This window comes from Henckelia pumila, chromosome 4 (genome assembly GCF_033568475.1).
Source record: "Henckelia pumila isolate YLH828 chromosome 4, ASM3356847v2, whole genome shotgun sequence".
Classification (NCBI taxonomy): Eukaryota; Viridiplantae; Streptophyta; class Magnoliopsida; order Lamiales; family Gesneriaceae; genus Henckelia; species Henckelia pumila.
In genome coordinates, this window is record NC_133123.1 from 147,494,267 (window position 1) to 147,517,268 (window position 23,002).

The 23,002-nt window shown below is 34.4% G+C and overlaps 2 protein-coding genes and 1 long non-coding RNA gene across 3 annotated transcripts; 1 reads left to right on the forward strand and 2 right to left on the reverse strand.

The window, feature by feature from the left end:
• Positions 1-4,073: 4,073 nt before the first annotated feature.
• Positions 4,074-4,692, reverse strand: LOC140894350 (uncharacterized). Its single transcript, XR_012153793.1, has 2 exons — positions 4,360-4,692; positions 4,074-4,215 (listed from the first exon to the last, which is right to left on the reverse strand). It is a non-coding gene; the product is annotated as an uncharacterized lncRNA (long non-coding RNA).
• Positions 4,693-8,580: 3,888 nt separating this feature from the next.
• Positions 8,581-13,759, forward strand: LOC140864050 (uncharacterized). Its single transcript, XM_073267947.1, has 5 exons — positions 8,581-8,972; positions 9,265-10,430; positions 11,123-12,009; positions 12,856-12,912; positions 13,329-13,759. Exons 2-5 carry the CDS (start codon positions 9,455-9,457, stop codon positions 13,572-13,574), a joined length of 2,166 nt encoding a protein of 721 aa, XP_073124048.1. The 5' UTR covers positions 8,581-8,972; positions 9,265-9,454; the 3' UTR covers positions 13,575-13,759.
• A 6-nt stretch (positions 13,760-13,765) lies between these two features.
• LOC140864051 (F-box/kelch-repeat protein At1g80440) lies at positions 13,766-15,354 on the reverse strand. The gene is made up of 2 exons (XM_073267948.1): positions 14,357-15,354; positions 13,766-14,251 (listed from the first exon to the last, which is right to left on the reverse strand). The coding sequence occupies exons 1-2, from the start codon at positions 15,048-15,050 to the stop codon at positions 13,872-13,874; spliced, it is 1,074 nt and encodes a 357-aa protein (XP_073124049.1). The 5' UTR covers positions 15,051-15,354; the 3' UTR covers positions 13,766-13,871.
• Positions 15,355-23,002: the final 7,648 nt, after the last annotated feature.

Sequence of the window (23,002 nt, forward strand, 5' to 3'; positions counted from 1 at the left end):
CCTATCAACAAAAGTGTTATCGAATTAATTCAATCACTGAAAATTATTAGGATGGTTATTATTCACGTTTAGATCTGGAAATTTCTTTTTAGTTGGCACATAACCTTTTATATTTCATCTACAATCTACTTTGCGATTTAGTCTATGCTAGCATTAGGGGTGTCAATTCAGGGTAGGTCGGGTTGAAGAAAAAAATATTTAAAAAGTCCTCAACCCGAACCCGACCCGAACTCGAACTAACCCGAAAACGTTCAACCCGAACACGAACCCGTATAACCTGAACCAACTCGCTCAATCCGAACAACCCGATTTTTTATTTTTTATTTTTTTAGAAAAATAATTAAATAAAAATTCAAAACACAAAATAATAAGAATAATATTATATTTATTCATATGATAACAAAATCTAAGCTTATATATAATTTAAATTTGAAAGTTTAATTATAGAAAATTTAAAGTTTATTTACTACAAAAAAATTAAAAAATTATTTTAAAAAATCAAAATTTTACAAAATAAACATTAAATCAAAAAAAAATATTACATCAATATAAAATAAATGTTTTTCAAATAAACAAACATATGAAATTGTAACAAATCTTTTTTAATTATATATATAAAAAAGAAATAATAAAAATATTTGGGGTCAAATCGGGTTGACCCGAACCCAACCCGACCCAACCCGAACCCGGATAATTTTTTTGGGTTGGCTTTCGTGTCAATCCGATTCAACCCGAACCCAAAAACCCCTAACCCAAACCTGATATTTTTCGGGTTGAATCGTGTCGGGTTGACGGGTTGGGTTGGTTTTTGACACCCCTAGCTAGCACCCGGGCAGTGTCCGAAACGGTGGATACTACCTTTTGGGCAAAAGAATGTCAAAGAATTGTACTAGAGGATTAGTTTCTTCTCATGGTGATTGGTGTTCTGATCAGAAAGGCATGGCTGAGATTATTGTAAATTATTTCTCTTTGTTATTTACTTCAAGCAACCCGGAGGCACATGATCAATTCCAGGTAATTGATACTATCAAACCCATGATTGATGACAATATGAATTCTGTTCTCTGTGCACCATTCTCGGCTGAGGAAATCAAAAAAGCATTGTTTGATCAACATCCAGATAAAACACCGGGACCGGTTGGAATGTCGGCTTTATTTTTCCAGAAATATTGAAATGATATCGAACAGGAGGTCACTGAAGAAGTGATGGGAATTCTGAAATAGCCTTCACGATTGGAACGACACCATTATTACGTTGATCCCAAAAAACCAGAACCCCATTACCATCAAGGAATTTAGACCAATCAGTTTGTGTAACATGAGTTACAAAATTGTTGCTCGAGCTATGACAAATCGACTCAGCCCGATACTAAAGAAGACAATTGATGAGTTTCAAAGTGCATTTGTCCCTGATCGTTTGATAACATATAATATTTTATTGGCCTTTGAAACATTGCATTGGATTCGTAGTAGAAAAAAAGCCAAGAAGGGATATGCGGCTTTAAAGCTCGATATGAGCAAAGCATACGACAGAGTCGAATGGACCTTTCTCGAACGAGTTATGGTGAAATTTGGGTTTGCAACACATTGGGTGAAATTGGTAATGCGATGTATTAAATCAGTCACATATTCCTTTGCTCTTAATGGGGAGATCATTGGTAGGTAATCCCGGGTAGGGGGTTGAGGCAAGGCGACCCACTCTCTCCATTTTTATTCGTGTTATGTACACAGGGGCTGTCTTCAATGATAAATTCCTTTGAATCTCGGAAGCTAATCACAGGTGTACGTATTGCATCATCATGCCCTCCAATCACTCTTTTTTTTTTTTGCAGATGATAGCATTATATTCTTTAAGGCTACCATTGAAGATTGCTTAGGAATTTGGCAGTGTTTATCAGCATATGAGAAAGCTTCGGGCCAAGTCGTCAATTTTGAGAAGTCATCAATTTCTTTCAGCCCTAACACTCGCGAGGGGATGGCTAATCACATTAAAACGATGCTGACTATCCACATTTCTCAGGGGCATGAATTATATTTTGGATCACCGACATTCTCTCTTCGAAGCAAGAAGACGCAATTCAGATTTCTCATTGAGAGGGTGGTGACCAGAATTCAAAGTTGGGGCAATAAATTCTTCTCTGTTTGAGGTAAAGAAATTTTAATCAAATCAGTCTTACAATCAATACCAACTTTCATTATGTCTTGCTTTCGTATTCCCAAATCTATCTGTCAAGAAATCGAAAGGGTGGTGGGGAATGAATGAAGGTAAAAAAAAAATACATTGGAAAACTTGGGAATCGCTATGTCTGCCAAAGTGTAAGGGTGGCTTGGGATTTCGAAAATTAGAAGAGTTCAATAAAGCCTTGTTAGCAAAGCAAATCTGGCGAATCATCACAAATCCTGAATCATTAGTGGCTCGAGTCTTTAAAGCACGATATTTCGAACATCAAGACATCATGCAAGCGCCTTTAGGAAATAATTCGTCGTACATTTGGAAATCGATTTTGTGGGGTAGAGAACTGTTGAAAAAAGGACTGTGTTGGCGGGTTAGCAATGGGGAGAAAATAAATATATTTCGAGAAAGATGGATCCCAGGTAACCATAATCTCATTCGACAGCCTAATGTTCCAATGGAGTTGGGTAAGGTTAAATCCTTATTACAACAAGGGAGATGGAATGAGCTACTGATCAGAAATAATTTCCCTCCATACATTGCAGAGGACATTTAGATATTCCATTATTGAACGTGATGGGAGAGGATGTTCGATATTGGATGTTTGACTCAAGAGGAAAATATTCGGTGCGAGAAGGTTATAAACTAGAAACTGGATTTTATGACCCACCTCGACATAGTTCGGAGCATCGATTGAAATATTGGTGGAAAAGAATTTGGAATTTGGCAATACCTCCAAAAATCCGGATATTCTTGTGGAGAGCAATGCATGATATTATTACAACTCAAGTAAATCTGGTAAAGCACCATGTTCCTGTCAATGAATTCTGCTACAGCTGCAATCTCAAGCAAGATTCAACTTGTCATGCTCTATTTTGGTGTCCCGTCTCGAAACAATATTGGAAGAACACAATACTCTCGCCGTTGTTGAAACAATTGAGAAATATGAACATGATAGATATCTTTATACGGTTAAATGATGAACTAAGCCAACTGGAATTGGAAACCGTAGTGATGAGCTTATGGGCAATTTGGAATGAACAGCAACGAAGGATTCATAAGAATGGGCAAGGACATCTTCTGGAAACCATTGAATTGAGCGAGGCAAGGTTAAGAGAATTTCAAGAGGCCCGAAACTCGTTTCGAAAGTGCAAAATTAAGAATCCAAATACCATAAAGCATCGTTGGATCAGGCCTCAACAACATCAAATGAAGTTAGAAGTGGATGCGGCAGTGAATCAAAATCAAGGGACTTACACGATTGGAGGGGCTGTTAGAAATCATGAAGGAAAAGTGTTGCTGGCTTTTGGTAAGAAAATCGCAAAGCTTCCTTCTTTTGTTTATGCGGAACTCGTTTCGATCAAGGAATGGCTAATTCTCGTGAAGGAGCACAATATTTCGATACAAGAAATTTAATCTGATTCTCTTCTCGCGGTGCAAGCAGTCACCAACTTAGAGGAAAATTACAGTTATATTGGTGTTATTGCCATGGAAATTCGAAATTTAATGGATATGGGAGAAATTATTAAGCAGTCATGTCTATCGATCGGGGAATGAGCTTGCACATTCACTTGCTTTTTATGATATTTCATCTCCTTCACCATTTATTTGGGTGCAGGAGAATTTTCCTATTTGGTTGGCAAACCTTCTAATGAATGATCTTATTCAGTGTTAATAAAATTACTAGTTTACCGTAAAAAAATCTAAGGCCCAAATTTTTTTTATTTCCCGTGATGTTCGCGCTAAGTCGATACTAGCACATGAGCAGTGTCGATCTATGTTACACTTTCGATGTACTTTAAATGCAAGATGTTCATTAGAACATCTGTCGAGTGAATTCGAATGATCGTTTAAAAACACAGCGTCGAAATGAAAAACATTGAGTAGGGAACAACTGAAATGTAATAAAAGAAAAGTCTGATTTCTTTTCTTCAATTTTAAAATTTCATAACATTATATATTTCAAAATAAGAAAGTCTATGCATTCAACTTGACGCAACCGCGGGAGCACACATCCATGCATTCTCCAAGTTTTCCATCATCTGCAAAAGACGAATGAACTCTATAAACAACCAACTCGAAAGATTCAGACATGACATGATATGACATAAACATCTCTCGACAGTTCGTCGTAATAATAAAAAAATGAAATGTCAAAAATTTTCGGTCGACGAGATATAACTTACCTGAGAAATTTTTGCAACGAGCAGTCGCACAATCATTTGTGCATTGGAAAACAGCTGCTGAGATTTGCGGGGGTTCGCAATTTTTTAGGCATTGGGTAACACACATGGCTCTTGTTTTAGCAGACCTGCACTTATATTGACATTTCACAGAACACGGAATTGGGAAGCCTTCAACAGTAATAATCTCAAATCCACCCAGCAAAAGTATCAAAATTGCAGTATAACCCCAGAAGATTGAATTCATGCTGTTTTTGCCCATCTGGATTTATATATATATATATATGAAATGATGCTGATTAATTTATATATCTCTACCGAAGGTTTGTTGTGTGTGTGTGTGTGTAGTTGTGGGAATTGCTCGATATTTATATATATATTTGAAGAACAGAAAAATGTTGTGACACATATGACATATCATTCATTTTTTTAAATTTAGCAATTTGTTATGAATGTTTTGAATTTTACTTCACCTTTTTTTTTAAAACTTATCCACTCTTAAAAGTTTTTTTTTTCCTTTTTGAAAAATAAATAAGTAAATTGTGCATAATTTATATTTCACAATGTTATGTGGAAATTTGGACTTCAATATATAATGAGAAAATGGTTTTTTCCATCTTATATATAAATTATATTTGGCGTTTTGCGATAATGAGAGCATTACATTCTCGTAGTTTTTTTAAAAAAATATAATGAGTTTATTATTTATTTATTTATTTATTTTTAATTGGATTGATTTTCTTGCAATGCTACGTTTTATTTGGTCAAGGATTTTGTAATGAATGATGAATCTACTAGTTTAAAATTTGCAATAGGGAAGTTATTTACATAACTTATCCGTATAATTCATTCCAAAATCGAAGCAATCGATTATTCAAAGATTCATTGGGATCATATAATTATAAGCAGTTATTATTTAAATAAATAAGAATGGAATGTGTGAATTATGTTTAGTAAAAGAAGAGAATTTTTAAAAAGGCCTTCTATAAATGCCTAAATGAAATTTGGCCTTAAGTTGAGTTAATTTTTAAAATTAGTCTTTAATTATGTTGAAGTCCAACATATCCTTTAATCATTTTTTAAAAAAACCTTCTATTTGTATTTTGTGTTTACATGCGGATTTATTTTATTTGTTCTTATTTAATTTTTATTATTAATAGTAATACGTTAATAAAATTATCAATTTTCAGTATGAATTATTGTGTGTAAGCTTTTTTTTTTAGAAAAATAAAGTAAATGTCATTTTCATTTTGTAAAATGTGTAATTACCGTATTTCAAAAAATAAATTTGGTGAAATTATTTTTTGTTCTTTTCAATAAGTTTTTAGGTAAATGTGTTTAGATTGTTTCAATTTATAATTTTTCAAAACCTAACGGACCAACAAATCAAGTTTTTAGGTAAATGTGTTAGATTGTTTTGATTCATTTATTTACACAAATTCAATTTGTGTAATACTAAAATAAATACTGTTACATCAAGACAAATAAATAATGTTACATCAAGAAATCAAAAGTAATTACTCAGACAATCATGTTTCATATGTTTCATAGTATAAATATATATATATAGATAGTATATATAGATAAAGAAGATATGCAGTAAAATGCATGTATTCGAAACTACATTAATCTTACACATATTTCTTTTTCTTTTTATTTTTCTTTTTTTTAATTTAGCAATTTAATATGAAAATTTTGAATTTTAATTCAGTTTTTTTAGACTTAACTAATCTTAAATTTTTTTAAAAAAAATAATTAATAAATTGTGCATAATTTATACTTCACAATGTGATTTGGAAATTTTGGACTTAAATATGTAATGAGAAATTGTTTTTTTCATCCTATATATAAATTATATTTGGCGTTTTGCGATAATGGAGCATTACGTTCTCGTAGTTTTTTGAAAATATTTGAGTCTATATTTTTTTATATAAAAAAATGGATTGATTTTCTTGCAATGCTACGTTTTATGTGGTCAAGGAATTCATCATAAAATCAAATCAAATACATACAAATATTATAGCAATCAAATATTCAAAGATTCATTGGAATCATATATAACAGTTATTATTTAATAAATAAAAAAGGAATGTAATAATTATGTTTATATTAAAAAAAATTTCGAAAAATCCACTAATATTTAATCACCCTTCCATTACCATACATGCCATTTACTGAATATGAATTCAAATTACATAAATGTAAGTTAGATGCTATCTACTATATAGGCACTACCTTGAGATAGATCTAACGGTGGACATTTATCAATAAATGTAGGATCCATTATTTTTTAATGAACTCCACGTATATTGATAAATTAGGACTCTTAAATCTATCATGGGGTAATACCTATATAGATAGATAGATTGAAATTAACCATAAAATGGTGGCCATTTTTTCAAATAAAATCTCATAACCAAATCCTCCAAGAAAAAAAAAATGGAAGGGAAAATAATCATCGGGATAATTTTGATGATGATGGTCGTGTCGTCGGCTGTTGCCGGAAAATTCGACGTGAGATGTTACAGGGCATGTGCTCATGAGAGATGTAAGGCCGCTCGGTGGCCGCAGCCGCCGAATTATCTTTGCCTGCTAGGCTGCTCCGCCGTCTGTAAACCTCCTCTGCCGCCTCCAACGTCGGTGCCGCACTTGCAAAGGGTGCCTTTGTCTCCGCCTCCGCCCCCTATACCAAACTTGTAGTAGATAAAGGCTTGGTTTGCGGGGATGGTATTTGAGACTATATAATATATAGGTTCAGAAAATGACTTGCAAAATTATATGTATTTTATATATTATTTTTCTTTAACGAAGAAAATTTAAAGTTATATTATATTTTTTAAATTGAATTTAATTAGAGAAATGCTTTACAGCTTTAGAATCATGTTTTTGATTTGTGAGAAAAGAAAAAATAGTTTCCAAGTCAAAATCAAATAGACTAAGCTAAATTTTTTTTATGAATAATGTTGAAGGTACAACAAATATTATGTACAACGATATTTACAACAATTATATCGTTAGATTTTGTGTTCAATTTATCGTGAGGTTTTGATATATTTAATTTTTGTATTGTGTTGTAAGATTTGGCGTACAAAATTCATCGTATATGTAGCATTTTTTTTTTCTAATGATGATGATGATAAAAAGTACTCCCTCCGTCCCATATATAATGTCTTCTTTGGATTTTCACACAGATTAAGAAAAATGCATTGGGAAAACAAATTTTATATAAATTTTTTATTTTATCCCTATTTAATGTATTAAAAAATGATTGCACAATTTTCAAAGTGTAGTTAATAGGGGTATATTAGTAAAAAAAATATAAAAAAATATTACTAAATATGATATATGACTATATATTTGGGAAAAATAAAAAAGAAAACATAGACAATATAGACGGACGGAGTATAATTTGTCTGAATAATTAGAAGTACATATACAAATATGTCAATTGACGTTTCAACTAATGAAAAGTCATGATTACCAATTGTCAAATAAATGAACATATGTGTATATATATAGAGAAGCTTTTGATCAATAATTGGAATTTTGATTTCTTCTCTAAATATTTTTTGTCACGATGCAGTTTCACTTATTAACATGATTTACAGATTATTACATTAATATGATGATTTATTCAGTGCATAATAAAAAATAATGTGTTTGTGAATTTCATCCTTATATATAAAAAAAAAAACATAAACAAAAACAAATATGGACGGGTAAAACTATTATATAGTTCAAGGAGGTGAACTTATATGTAATAAACATGAAAAATAATAACTATTAAGTTCCCCACCGACAAAGTTGCCTTTAGACATGATAAGGACATTTATGATTTATATATAATAACTAATTTCGATATTTAATAATATATTTTCCTCTCTATTTTCTACCATGAGTCCATGTTCAAAGTTCAATCTACTATTTCACACGTTATGTTTTATTATCTAAATCTTTAAATTAAGTAAAATCCTTTATCAAAATTTCTTTATGTGTAGTTAGATACGAAATATCTTAGTCTTTTAATATATCAAAATTTAAAAAATAAATATCAGTATATGTTCGTAATAAATTTGGTGTGAGGTCAAAATTGACATTTAAAGAGGCTTCGTTCTGGCAATAGGGAAATTGTTCTGGCGTATCTTCAGTCTAATTAATTAAATACAATTAATGATGAAGTTGATAAATAATATGCTTAAAAAAACTAAAAAGTAATAATAATTATTTGTCACTCCCAGTCCCAACAGAACTTTACACGAGCGAGCTTATTCACACGTGCCACCCCATCCTTCATCTTCTTACTGCTTCTACTTCAACGCCAATCAACGACGGTGTGGAGCAACTCCTCCTCTCTGTTGAACTCGCCGGAGTTGCAGCCGGAGCTGGGAATTCGGTGCTGAAAGTTCCAGCGATGAAATAACGTGAACATATTGATTGGATTTGTCGGCGACGTTGGTAGTTGAACTCAAGATCTTCAGTTCCGAGATCTTCTTCTGTGTAGTTTTTTCAAGATCGAGTTTGATTGTGTTCGTAATCTTGTTTACTTGCTGAAACTTTGTGCGAAGATCACTTGGTAGCTGCTGCCGGCACAGCTTAATCCTATTGCACACCATTCCGTGAGTTCCGATGAGTTTTTGGTTCTTAACAGTTTTTTTTCTCTTTCTTTTTTCCGGTCTTTGTGTTAATATTTAGTGGATCCACATTTCATTGTATGCGTTTTTTTTTTTTTTTCTTGAAACGCTGGTTTGACTATTCAAGAATTGAGTGGTGTTTTGTTGGTAGTTCTTGCTGGACAGCTTGATTTCGTATTTGCATAAACTGATGTTTTCTGGTTTAGCTAGCGCACATTTTCTTGAGGTGTTGCTGTTTTTAATTCTTGATTTTTGGAACTTTTGCTTTCTTGGACAGGCAAGCGTTGCGCATTGATGTTTAATGTTACAGAGTGATTCTACATTTATACTGGTGTGTTTTGATGTCTAGTTACACGTCGAAGAGATTTTCACGGTTTCGGCGTTTGTGATTGTTGGTTTTTCCTTGTTGAAATGTTATTGTATGCGTATTTGGAATTGTGATAGTGGGGTGATCTAGAATTTCAGTGATGGAAGATGGCAATGTGATTCGTTCGTCACCTTTGAGGCCTGGGGGTGGAGCGTTGAAGTCGAGTTCGTCAGGGAAGTCAACACCGAGGGGTTCTCCATCTTTCAGGAGATTGAACTCTGGTCGCAGTCCGAGAAGAGAGATTAGGAGTGGCGGGATTAGTTCTCAATGGTTTAGAAGCAACCGCATTGTGCTTTGGTTGCTTTTGATCACTCTTTGGGCTTATGCGGGGTTCTATTTCCAGTCAAAATGGGCTCATGGAGATAATAAGGAAGATCTTTTTAGTGGTGGATATGGTGGTGAGTCGAGTGGTGAGTATTCCGAACCACAACAGAAAAATAGGAGGGACTTGATTGCTAATGTCAGCTCTACAGCTGTTAACTTGCAGACTGGTAAGAATCAGTCTAGTTTGAAGAATGTGGATGTGGTTCTCTCGAAGAATGGAAGTGGTATTTCATTGAAAAAAAACAGTTCTTCAAAGAAAAGAAGCAAGAAATCAGGTCGTAGTTCTCGTAGAAAGAGCCCAGGTCAGCCAAAGGTGGTTCTGAAAGATATAGAAAGTGAAGATGATGTGGAGGAAGAGGAGGTTCCAATGCAAAATATGACTTATGGGCATCTTGTTGGACCTTTTGGCTCTATAGAAGATGCAATTTTTGGGTGGAGTCCTGAGAAACGGTCAGGTACCTGTGACAGAAAGGGGGCATTTGCGCGATTGGTTTGGTCTAGGAAGTTTGTTTTGATCTTCCATGAGCTTTCCATGACTGGAGCTCCACTAGCGATGTTGGAGTTGGCTTCAGAGTTTCTGAGCTGTGGAGCCACAATTTCTGTCATAGTTCTGAACAAGAAAGGTGGTTTGATGGAAGAACTTGCCAGAAGAAAAATCAAAGTGCTCCCGGACAAGACTGATCTAAGCTTCAAAACTTCTATGAGAGCAGATCTCATCATTGCAGGGTCCGCTGTCTGTGCATCCTGGATTGGTGAGCTTATACAGGAAGCAGTTCTGTTCTCAAAGTTTACATTCTCTAACGACTTTTTCTCTATCTGTCATTATTAGTTGTGTTATTCAAGGTAATAACGTGCATGCGCTGCTTAAGTGAAAAAAAATCCAATGTCAAGGGCATGAGCTATTCCTTCCTTTTACCTGATTATTCTAACTCATTATCAAATTGCTGAAAAGAATGATTGCTAATACCACAATTTGTATGTGTCCTAAGATCTCATTGAGTCTGCAGCTGTAAACAGAAAATTCATCTAACTCTGGCACTTTCTGCTGCGGTGAATAGAAAATTCACTAAACTCTGCCCCTTAGAGGTTGTTGTCCAAATGGTCCGCAGTTATATAGCGGATGAGGTGCATTTGCACCAGAATTAATAGACTTCGACTTCCTTGTACTTAGTGACGCTTTCAGTGTCATAAAATGAGACTTGTAGTGTATACCTAACTAACTACTTGCTGTGACACCATATCTGCATTTTGTTGTGCCTGTATTTTATCAGAATTATTATAAATGACTGATCAAAAGCAAAATGCCAAAATTATTGAGTTATTACCGATTGATTTAATATGACTTTCTTAGAACGTAACTGCGAAGGTTTCCCATCTAAGCTAAAGATTTGTGTGGATATATATTTGACATCCACTGTTTTTATCTTTCAAATCATGGTTTCAGAACAGTATCTCTCACGCACTGTACTGGGTTCTAGTCAAATCATGTGGTGGATAATGGAGAACAGAAGAGAGTACTTCAATCGAACAAAACTTGTCCTCAACCGAGTAAAAAAGTTGATTTTTCTTTCTGAATTACAGTCCAAACAGTGGCTAGCCTGGTGCAAGGAAGAAAATATCCACTTGAAAACTGAGCCTGCTCTGGTGCCACTGTCGGTTAATGATGAGCTAGCCTTTGCTGCGGGCATCCCCTGCTCTTTAAATACTCCATCTTTCACCCCCGAGATAATGCTGGAAAAGAGACAATCATTGAGAATTGCAGTTAGAAGAGAAATGGGATTGACTGATGACGACATGCTTGTTGTTTCTTTGAGCAGTATAAATCCTGGAAAGGGACAATTTTTGCTTCTGGAATCGGCACGCTTGTTGGTTGAACAAGGTCAACCGCTGAATGATTCTGACATCAAAGATCCAACAGTGATAGATCATGATTATTACTCAAGAGCTCTACTTCAGGATGGGAAAAATGTTTCTGGATCCACCAACAGGCCCAGTTCTTTTGATGGCTCTTCCTTACATCACAGTACACTGGGGAAGAGATATAAAATGCCCAAGATCATCACCGACAAGACTAAGCCTGATCAGCTGGTGTTTGACAGAGATGCTGGCATGAGAAAACTGTTACTTGAAAGCACTGGAGAAAAGAAACGGAATATGAAAATTCTCATAGGTTCAGTTGGATCTAAAAGTAACAAGGTGCTTTATGTCAAAACACTTCTTAAATATCTATCTGTGCATTCAAATGTGTCAGAGTCTGTATTGTGGACTCCTGCAACTACTCGGGTTGCCTCCCTTTATGCTGCAGCAGATGTTTATGTCATGAACGCCCAGGTACTCCATTACACGCATATATCTATTTACGACAAGTATTTCTTGCTCTCATCCAACTTGTCCTGCCATGTTCAATAAATTCCTTTTTTTTTTTTTTAATTTTTACTTTCAAGCTTCGAGAAGATAACTGGTTCTTGTTGTGCATCAAACGTCAAATAAATAGCTATAAGGCAAAATAAGTATAACTGAAATTCCAAGATGCCATGAATTTAACATGTCCGGTTTTTTGGTCCATCCTATGGCCAGGAACAACGAAGAATGTTCCTCTATTAACTCTCATGTGTCCCTTGAAATATGCACCATATTTATAGGCTAGAGAAGATTTAAAAAAATATGGGACTTGGTTGCAAGCAAAAATATATGGGCTTAATTAAAATTTAAAACCATAACCAACCCTTCTTAAATGCTAGAAGTTTTTTACATATTGCGGAGCTGTAGAAAATCAAATATGTCACAAACTTGTGATAGTTATTGCGTGCATTAAATAGATGCATTGTTGTAGCAGTATGAAAATCCCATGGTATAGATCACTTTTTTGTCTCTTCGTGATCTGCTATTCTGGTTAATCAATGAAGCGCGCAGATCACCTCACACTTTAGTTCTCGACTATCATCACATTGCATGAACTCTTCTGAAATTGATGTTTCTCACATTTATGACAGCTTGTATGCGATCTTTCAGAGGTGACCAAGGATTTAGTATTTACCGTACATTTATTTGTTTTATCACATTTCATGTGGCTACATACTCATTTACTTCATAGGATTGAAATAGGTGACATTTTTTTTAACTGATCAGGTTAGTATTTATACAATTCTATATTATCCTTGCTTTACTTCTATGCAGGGGCTCGGAGAGACATTTGGAAGAGTAACAATCGAAGCTATGGCATTTGGACTTCCTGTATGGCACTTTATCTCCTTAGTTAATTGCGTTCCCTTTATAAGATGGTCATTATTTTTTGGGACAGTTTAAAATATAACCCTGGACATTACACTGCAGAGGCCTATTTCCCGAAAAATAGTTGACCGGTGTTACTTGTCTAAATTTTCGTTATTTTTTTGGTCATGTTTGAGCATCACCTTAGAACATATAGAGCTCACCTACGTATTCAAATTACACAATGGTCCATAATTTATGCTTTTGGGCAAGCTGCTTTCAAAGCATCTCCACGAATCAGTGCTCTGCTGAGAATTGTAGTAGTAGATGGATGCATGGTCTTGAGAGGCCATACATTTTCTTTCTTGTAGTTCTTTGGAGTTGTAAAAACTCGCGTTTTGTAATTTAACGCCCCCAACGAACACTTTCTGGAATTGCAGGTTTTGGGAACTGATTCTGGTGGCACGAAAGAGATTGTCGAGCACAACGGAACCGGTCTTCTCCATCGTTTGGGACGTCCAGGGACTCAAATTCTTGCAAGAAATCTTGAATTTCTTCTTCGAAATCCTTCAGCAAGACAGGAAATGGGGGCAAAAGGGAGAGAAAAAGTAGAGAAAAAGTACTTGAAGAAGCACATGTACCAAAAATTTGGTGAGGTATTGTACTCGTGCATGAGAATAAAGTAGCCTTTGCCACGCTACCTACAGTTCATTCTTTTGTTGGTCGAAAATTTACAAAATTCTTTAGCCACTGAAATTTCTTTACATTTATCGTGCTCTGTTTTCTTGATTCCCATACATAGTGAGCCCGAACAGTCTATATTCTCCTTGTAAGTGTTCTAATATTTTAGTTAAATGATACCTGTGGCTGTCTTAAATCATTTTATATTTATCTTAATAACACTTCATTTATCAATATAAAACAGAATAGAATCCTGTGTCGGAACTAAGTTGATGGACTTGTACATGGTTCTGAATACAATCTTACAATTCTAGACAACATCCTGACTGAACATGGCCCGAAAAATCATCTGTTGCATCCACTCTTTCCCATCTGCAACTCTTCAAATCCGATACGAACATCTGGTGCCGTCCACGGGACCTCGAAATACCCATCATAAACACCTTGTCCCCGCACCCTGTCATGTGAGTCGTGTTCTGCACATTATCTGGCAGCTCCGCCACCCCTTTCCATTCCGATCTTTGCAGTGCCGCCACGGTACCGCTGCAGGACAGAAGAAATCTCCCGTCTGCATTGCCAATACAATTTCTTGGACAAATTGCACTGTTCAAGAAATCTTCTTGAACTGAACCCCATTGCCAAGAAGCAACATCAAATGTTTCGGCACTTGTCTCGAATCTACCTGTAAGAACAGAAACAGAGCCATATCATCACAATTCAAATATCTTTAAAGAAAATATGCGTATTGCTGTATGTTCAAAAGAATATCAAATCCCTAACATGCTACCTTGCATGCTTGTGACATATCCTCCGACGACATAAAACTTGCCGTGATGGAACATCCCGGCAGATTCGTCGCGTTCCTTTTCCATCTCCGGCAGCATAACCCATAAATCTTCAGTCAAATCATAAGCCATGGCGGTTCTCAACGCAGATTTCTCGCCGTCGTGCCCTCCAGCGACGAACACGAATCGCCGATCATCAGAAGCGCATGCAAAGAAAGATCTCCCGCAGCCAGGCATGGGGGCGCCTCGTTTCCATTTAGCAGAAACAAAGCTGTAAACAAACACATCATTCGAAACCTCCCATGTCGTCGGGTCCCAGCCGCCGATCACAACGAGGTTCGACCCTATTCCAATGAGCTGGCAGAACATCGGCAACCCGTCGGCCGTTTGATCCGGTATCGCCGGCAGCTCGGCCCAACGACCCGTCTCCGGTTCGCAAACGGTTAACCTGTAAACCTGAGTGGGTGAATGCTTCTTGCTTCCAGGTTCTTGCCCCAAGTCCCCGACCTTGGCCTGAGAAAACACTACGATTTTCTGCGCCGAATTCGCGGCTTTCCGCCGCCGCCAAAACTCCGGCAGGTGAACCGTTTCCTTCCATCTCCTGCAAACCGATGCAACAGAAGAAAAACTTTCTTGAGAAATCCGAATCAGACACTCCAATCCAACATCATCCGGCAGACCCGTGATAAGCTCCATGTACAGGCCGAGGCTATAGCAGAATCCACCAAAAGGGTATGAAATACAACTACTTTCTCTTCACAAAACAAAAAGATCAGCTTTCTTTATCGCAAAAAGAAGACCTTTAATTTCTCTTGGGTTTTCTAATTAGGCGCGAGAAAAATACAAAGGTGCAAGAGTTTTCTCAAGTCTAGTCAATTCTTGGCATATGCCGGTCCCTAAATTTTGCCTGTTTTTGGCACTAAAATGATAAAAAAAACTTCCATGAAAATGAATGAAAACAAAGACAGCACAGTGGCAAGGAGAAAACTTCTTGAGGTCGATAAGTTTTCAAATTTCAACAATTGTTCCTTAATATATAGAGAGAATCAGAGAATTAGAAAGCAGATGATTTGGCCAATAGAAAGTGTCAAATATCAGCCATTTGACAAAGTGCTGTTTGGGGAGACTTCTGATTGAATCAGCCCAAAGTTTCATGTGGGCAGTCGAATACTTGGTGCACTACAAATCTCTGACATATTCGTTCCATTTGAAAAATCTTTTACTTCTACCGATTATTTATTAGATAATTTCAATGTTATTAAATGACTATAAATTTTACATGCTCTTTTAGAAATAAAAAATTTAGTCAACAATTTTTTTTTAGTAATTTTTTGAAGTAGACTTCTATTCAAACAGTCTCATTCATTGTATATGTTATTAGAAAATCGACATCAATATATTTCCATTAGACATTGTATTTGAATATATGTATATATTTAATGCTATAACATACTAATTATAACATTGTTGTAATAACAATAAACCTTTAAACCAAGGAAATCTCTTGGATATTTACTTTTAACAAAACTTAGAATTATTATCGCAGTGTTCAATTTTTTTTTTTTTTAAAAAGCAAGGAATGAACTATCCATTTTGAAAAAAAAAATCAAAAACCAGCATGAGGCAGTTTGATAAAGATTAGATAAATTCCAGGGGCGGCCTCCACGTGATAGAAACGGTGGGCCCATTATTACCCATGTGTATATATATAACAAAAACTCGGATCTGTCAATGCTATTTAATTCGGGTAGTGTCGAATGAAGATTCAACGTCTCAATTTTTTTGCACTTGAAATGTTCGCGTGAACATGTGCTAGCATCGATAGGACCCAAAAACTCCACAATCTCACTGATCATTTTAAAAAGAATATTTTACACCTTACAAATTTCGTGAGACTTATCTCCTACTTAATCCCATCCAAGAAAAGTATTTTTGTTAATATAAAAAATATTGATTTTTATTATAGATATGGATCGGGTCGAATTGTTTCCTGATATAGATGATCTGTGAGACCATCTCACATGTATGAAACCTTACTAACTAGTATATATATGCATGCATGTATGTATGTATAACCCCTTTATAATAGACAAAAAAAATGAGGGATTTACTATTTTTCTAAGCACTAAACTCTAAAGGTTTTGGTACTTATTTCCATAAACGTTTTCTAAAACAAGTCGTTTGGGGCCACAATATTTGTAAAGTAGTTGTAAATTTTTATCATCGGATTTAGTTAATTGTGTTTTTGCTTTTGTTTCGAGATCAACGAGTTGGACGATAGCTCATATATTAGTCAGAGTAAGTGTTTCTATGTTTGATCAAGAGGGGTGGGACGTTGTGCCTCCTCTCCTTGATTTGTGATGTATTATTGTGACATTTGTATTAAAATTAAAAATCAAAAAACAAAAAACAAAATGACAAAGCTGCATGCTTCTTCACATAGAAATCCAAGTCAAACTCGTCCCTAGCATGTTGTCCTTTGGATCTTGGCGAACAAAATGTGGGTTTAAATGCAGAAAAACAAGAGGCTTAGGCGTCCTTTTATTAATTTATTAATCGACCTTTGAAGCTCGTTAATTTTTTTTAATAAATAAATTCTTAAGGTTTGTGATTCTTCATGAGTGTTTAATATGCCTAGATATTATATTTATCATATTAATTTATTTATATTCGAGTTAATATGCTTTAGCATAATTTTCAAATGAAAATTAGATAATAGTTCATCATGTGCTTTTTGTTTCACTAGAAAATTACACCACCGTGGTACGTGACAACTACTTGTTTGATTGATCGAGGTTGAAGTTATCATATTTCGTCTTAAATTGTTAATTTTTTTTAATTCAAATGTAATATTTTTTACGGATAATTTCAAATTTCGGATACTATGATTAAATATCTAATTAACTATTAAACCGGGAACATTATATTTTAAATTTTTTTTTCTTTTGTGTTCAATTTGTCGGTCTCTAATCGGTCTTTTTCTTCCTGTGATTTACATGTTTTATACCTTGAGTTCGATATATTTTTTAGCTAAACACTATAGTTTATGATAATTATGCATCTCAAATATTTTATACCGTACAATAGTTCAAGGGCTAATTGTCCTAAAATCCTCAACACCTTTTTCAACTTTGTCATCAGTCCCTCTGTCAGAACAAATATATTTGCACTTTCTAACTAAACATGTTTCTATGTTTTCACTCCCTAATTGATATCAAATTACCCAATTGACCTTATTTTTAATGAAAACCCACAAATAACCTTTTTTTATTTCTTTGGAACAATAAATAATTTTACTGCCTCCATCCTCTTTACATCGTGTTTCACCAACTTCAACCCTAATCCCCAAAATTGAAGAGATCGTGCATACGATATCCACTTACCATTAGTCAGTAATCCGTTAGGTTGTGTACCTAAATTTGAGGCACATAAGCTTCTTCTTTCTTCAAGTGAGTCCATCAATTTTTCTCTTCTATTCTGTTTTTTGAATCTTGATGTACATCGTGCGAAAGAAATCCGTAAACCTTGAAGTTAATAAGCAGTGGGGCTAAACGATCCTTGAAGTTAGGATTGCATAACTTTGGAGAAATAAGCCTAGGTGAGTTGTGGGTGAATTTCTTTCGTCAATCTTTATGAATTTCTTTTGTTAAATTGCATCGTTTTTAGTGAATTTATCCACAATTTGGTTCAGTTTAACGATTTCCTAATATTTGTGATTGTTATTGTGTGATTTTCTATAAATTTTTGACATTTTTTGAATGCAACCGATTTCATTTCCAATATTTATGGTTTAGTATTATATTGATTTTGTGTTTCGTGTATTTAATTTTTGTAGGGATAATATTCATAGAGTTTATCCTTAATTTTTATGGTTGAGTTTTGTAATTAACAACTAAAATCATTTAATAATTACTGAAAATTCTTCAAAATATTGAAGCATTAAAGTTTGTCTGAAAATTCTTTAAATATGTTCGTCTTTACATAATATTTAAATATAAAGTTTGATTTCTTGTAAATATATATGTTCATCTCTACAGGAATACAATTATATCCTTAAATTTTATTGTTTAGTTATTTAATGAAAAAATTGTTTGTTTTTTTAAAAAAAAATTGTCAAAAAATTCTTTCCAGTATTGAAACATGCATATCAATCAAGTTTGTATTTTTTTGTGTGTGTATTAGGTTCAAAATGGAATCTGGAAGTAGGTCTTGCAATCATTCATTTTTGGGTGGTTGTAAGTGCAAGAAGCAGTTGTTTGTTATTTTAATTCTCAGTGGTTGTAGTTTGATGGATATATTTGTGAGGCTTGGAAACAAATGTGTTGAGATTACTCCAGAATCTATGATTTTGCAATACTTAGTTCCACAACACAAGATGTACGTGACTTTGAATGACGACGATGTCCTAAATATGATCCATCTTCATATGTGTTTGAAGTTGATCATGATTGAATTGAGGGCAGAGAGGAAAAAGAACATTTCAGCAGCCTAAATTTTTGGAGGTAAAATATATTAGATTTCTATACATATTGTATTTTTATAATTTTTTATTTTAGATCTAGTAAGCTTGAAATCGTGCAAAATTTGAAAATATTATGGTTATATAATTTGTGCTCTAGTATTATAATATATATAAATTTTTCTTGCAGATTATTACTTGTTAAATATTGATAAATAGTTGAACGCATATTTAGCATAAGTGCACATGATATGAATTATTTAAAAACACTAATATTATTTACATCCAATATTTGACATTGTGTACGTATGTTAAGTACTTAATTTGTGTATCTAGCACTTAACACGTTTATATCAAATTGGCAGAGGTTGATGAAGAAGACATACAATCAAATAGTGGTAATGAATCCGATCAAGCCGCGTTGTGCAATACACTAGATGCTTGGACTAATTATATCTGTGGTGTAGGTAAAAAATTCAAGAATGTTGTTGAATTTAAAAGATGTGTTAAAAATTATGTTATTGCTACAAGACGGTCATTTTTTATAGAAATAATGATAGTGAAAAAGTAATCGCTCCTTGTACTGAAAAGAGTTGTGGATGGAGAATTTATGCTTCTAAATATCAAGTGGACAATTTATTTGCGTTCCGAAAATGCAATTTACATCATACATTTGTTCGCTCATCAATTGAAGTTTTTATGTCAATGCAATATTGAATTTTTTTTTGGATGCTTACTGACCATGTGAAAGAGTGGGTGCCCGGTTAGCCAACTTGTGGATAAGGGCTTTTATGACTCTATGTAAAACAATCTTTTGTTTAATATAATTTACACTTTTATAATGGCATTGACTTTATCTTTCTTCATATTGTTATATTATGATATACTATTGTTGTTTTGATAAAGACCTTGAATATACTATAGTGTATGTAAGATGTGGTAGCACATGGGGATGGCTATCATGAAACACATCTTATAGTCACTGTATATTCTAAACTGTTCCTAGTCAATTGAGCCGTCCGCAAATAAGGATAAGGATCGCTCGAGATTGAGACTAGCATTTGCGATGCCGAGTACCACGTTTCATTGGTATGGAACATAGAGATGTTCAAAGCATGCAAATGGATATTCATATGATGAATGATCGAACTACCTTATTCGGACTTTCCAAGTGGTTATCACTTATCGAGTGGATAAAGTCCGCGGTTTTGGTTGTACACCATTAGTCCTTATTACTTGAAACATCATTGAGACTCTATATGCTAGTACTGTACTTTGACTCATTTACCGACTCTATTGGGGTCATCAGGTGTCGGGATTGGGTACAGTTATGACACATATAGGAGTCGATGTTTTGTTGTCAAGGATTCACCACATACTTACGAGTGTGAATATCCAATGCGATCTGAGGAGATATTAGTGTGACGAATCTCTGGCCAGAGTATATGATGTGTTTTAGGTTAATGGGTTTTTCTAGTAACACATGCGATGTCATTAATAGATCTCCAAGATGTTATGCATAGTTATCGAATCTCGAACGACTCTCGATGCACCAATGGTTGTTGATTCGATCGGGATATTTGGTTGAAGGGACCGTACTGTACGCTAACCAAAATCTACTGGTTCTTGCAGGAACTATCAGTAATACCTAGGGAATCATGGGGCGATGTTGCTAGGCACTCTTACCATGATTCGATGGGTAAGTCGGAAATTGTTGTTCCGAGTCACAAGGAGTTGTGAGCCCACGGCTAGCTGTATTCCTGAACCATTGAGGATTACACAAGTAATGGATTACTAAAACCCCGTAGAGATAGTTAAATTTAAAGAGTTGAATTTAATGAAAGAGAAGTTGGACTTCTTAATTAAAAGGGAGTGGGATTTCCTAAAATGACATAGGGATTGACATTTTTGGAAATCACTGAATTCGGATTCAGAAAAATTATCTTGACTCTAAAAGATGCAGAAATGGTTTCTGTGCACATTGGTGAAATCAGTTTATCAATCGGAGTCACGATGAATTTTATATTAATTTCTATAACAACAGGCTTGGCTTGTTGGGCTTAAGTTATGGATTGTGGGCTTTAAGGAGTTAGAGTCCTGATACAATTATAACTAGAAATTATCTATAAATAAAGGTGTTGGGTTCGAAAATTTGACACATTGTATATTGCAATTTTCGAAAATACACTCTAGAATTTTCAAGGGGATTTTCGAAATCCTCTATCCCTTTTTGGAGAAAATTCGACTTGTGATTTTTGTGAAAAATTACAAATCGAATTAACAGATCATATCTGTTTATTCTCTACGTAAAACTTCTGATTGATTTCTAGTGCAGTCAATCAGAGGGTTTCTGTTTTTCGTTCATGGACCTAATTCCGGAGATAGATCGTGACTGTCATCAGTTCTTGGGATTTACAAGAAGAGCAGATTAAATTCTGTTGGAGTCCACGATCAAGCCTTTGCTTGACGAGGTAAAAATTTAATTGTGATTTTATTTTACTTGAACAAATTTAATCGTAAAAGTTTTGATACCCATATATGGAATCGTTCCATATAATAAAATAAAATTTTTAAACTTCCGCTGCACCGGGTATCAATTCTTAATTGATCTGAACACAGTTTTCCAACAGTGGTATCAGAGTCAGGTTGCTCAAATCAAACGATTAAATTAATCGATTGTACAAAATTTTTAAGCCTCGGTTTTGAAACAAAACAAAAATTTAAAATTGAATTTTAATGGGCAAATCGGGCAGCAATCGTCGCTGCCCAAGGGGCAACGACGGGCTGCCCGGGATTGTTCCGGGCAGCCCAGAAAAAATTACTTTTAATTTTTAATTAAAATTTTAATTTTTTGAAATTCTAGTTTTTGATCCGATCGAAAATTGTTTTTGATTGGTTCACGAGGCATCGGATCGAATTGTTCGAGTCCGAAAATTTTAAAATTGATTTTTGGATAAATTTGAATTTTGGAAAATTTATAAATTTTATCCGTTAAATTAAATTTTATAAAATTAATTATTTTGGTACAATTGATGATAAGATATGATCTTATGGATGGATAAGATAAAATATGATTTTATCTTTTAAATTATGATGCTTTTGCATGTTTATCCAATTATTTAATTATTGAATTAATTAATGGATAAAAGATTATCGATTGCCATGACCAATGTTTTAGGTGTATGTTAGGTGATTTACATTTGTCTTATTGTTGTTGGTGTTTATTAATGGGCTTGGTTTATAGCCCAATATGATTGTCATATGTAATAAAAGTGGGCCTGGTTTATGGCCCATTCCCACCCCTAAAAATGTATCCCATATTTGTCATCGAAATTTATTGTAAATTTATTAGACTTGGTGGAAGACAAAGATTTGAAGAAATGGTGGGCCCAGCAGACAATGAAGACCGAAGAAATGTAAATTGAAAGCACAATGTAATAGGATTGCATTGCATACTTGCATATCACCTAGGATTGGACTTAGACTCGTGATTGGCAACCACGGGTCGATTAGTTAATGGGATCGATCATCCTTAAATAATATATGATATTATTGATGTATGCATGTTTAGACTAAATTGTATGAATCCCGCAAGCATACATAAATTGCATGATGAGAAAAATTTTCAAAATTAAAAATCCCTTATTTTAAATATGATTTAAAATTGATATCAAGATTAATAAAAAGGGAATTTAAATATTGTTTAAATATTCCTACCTTCCATCAACGATCAATGTATGAGATGCTACCCGCGGATACGGTCCGGCTCATATTATTGGGGGGACCCGTTCGTCGAAAAGCTGTACATTGGATCGACACATGTTGTAAGTTGGGTGGAACTCCCATGGGATTGAATCATATTATTGGGGATCCACATGGCGACCGTCCATCACAACTTAATATTGATGGGTTATCTTGACATGTCACAATAAACGACGTCATATTATTGGGCCCTTATTGGACATGAGGTAAAAACATGGAGGTTACTTTGGAAGTAATTGGGCTCTACCTTTTAAAAATTATGGTTGGCTGATATTATTCGGGATCATGATTTGTCAATTGAACTCCATGTTCTCACTAAGGAAAACAGTTTCCCGTTTTCACTAGAGGGTAGTGAAATCGTTAAAATAGTGGGAGTGTAATTCATAAAATTAAAATTCGTCATATTTTATGTCTTAGTAAATTAATT

Coding starts and splice junctions, on each gene's coding strand:
- LOC140864050 (XM_073267947.1), top strand. CDS start 9,455: ATGGAAGATGGCAATGTGATTCGTTCGTCACCTTTGAGGCCTGGGGGT. Junction 10,431..11,122: donor TGTCTGTGCATCCTGGATTG/GTGAGCTTATAC, acceptor TCATGGTTTCAG/AACAGTATCTCTCACGCACT. Junction 12,010..12,855: donor TTTATGTCATGAACGCCCAG/GTACTCCATTAC, acceptor ACTTCTATGCAG/GGGCTCGGAGAGACATTTGG.
- LOC140864051 (XM_073267948.1), bottom strand. CDS start 15,050: ATGGAGCTTATCACGGGTCTGCCGGATGATGTTGGATTGGAGTGTCTG. Junction 14,252..14,356: donor ATATGTCACAAGCATGCAAG/GTAGCATGTTAG, acceptor CTGTTCTTACAG/GTAGATTCGAGACAAGTGCC.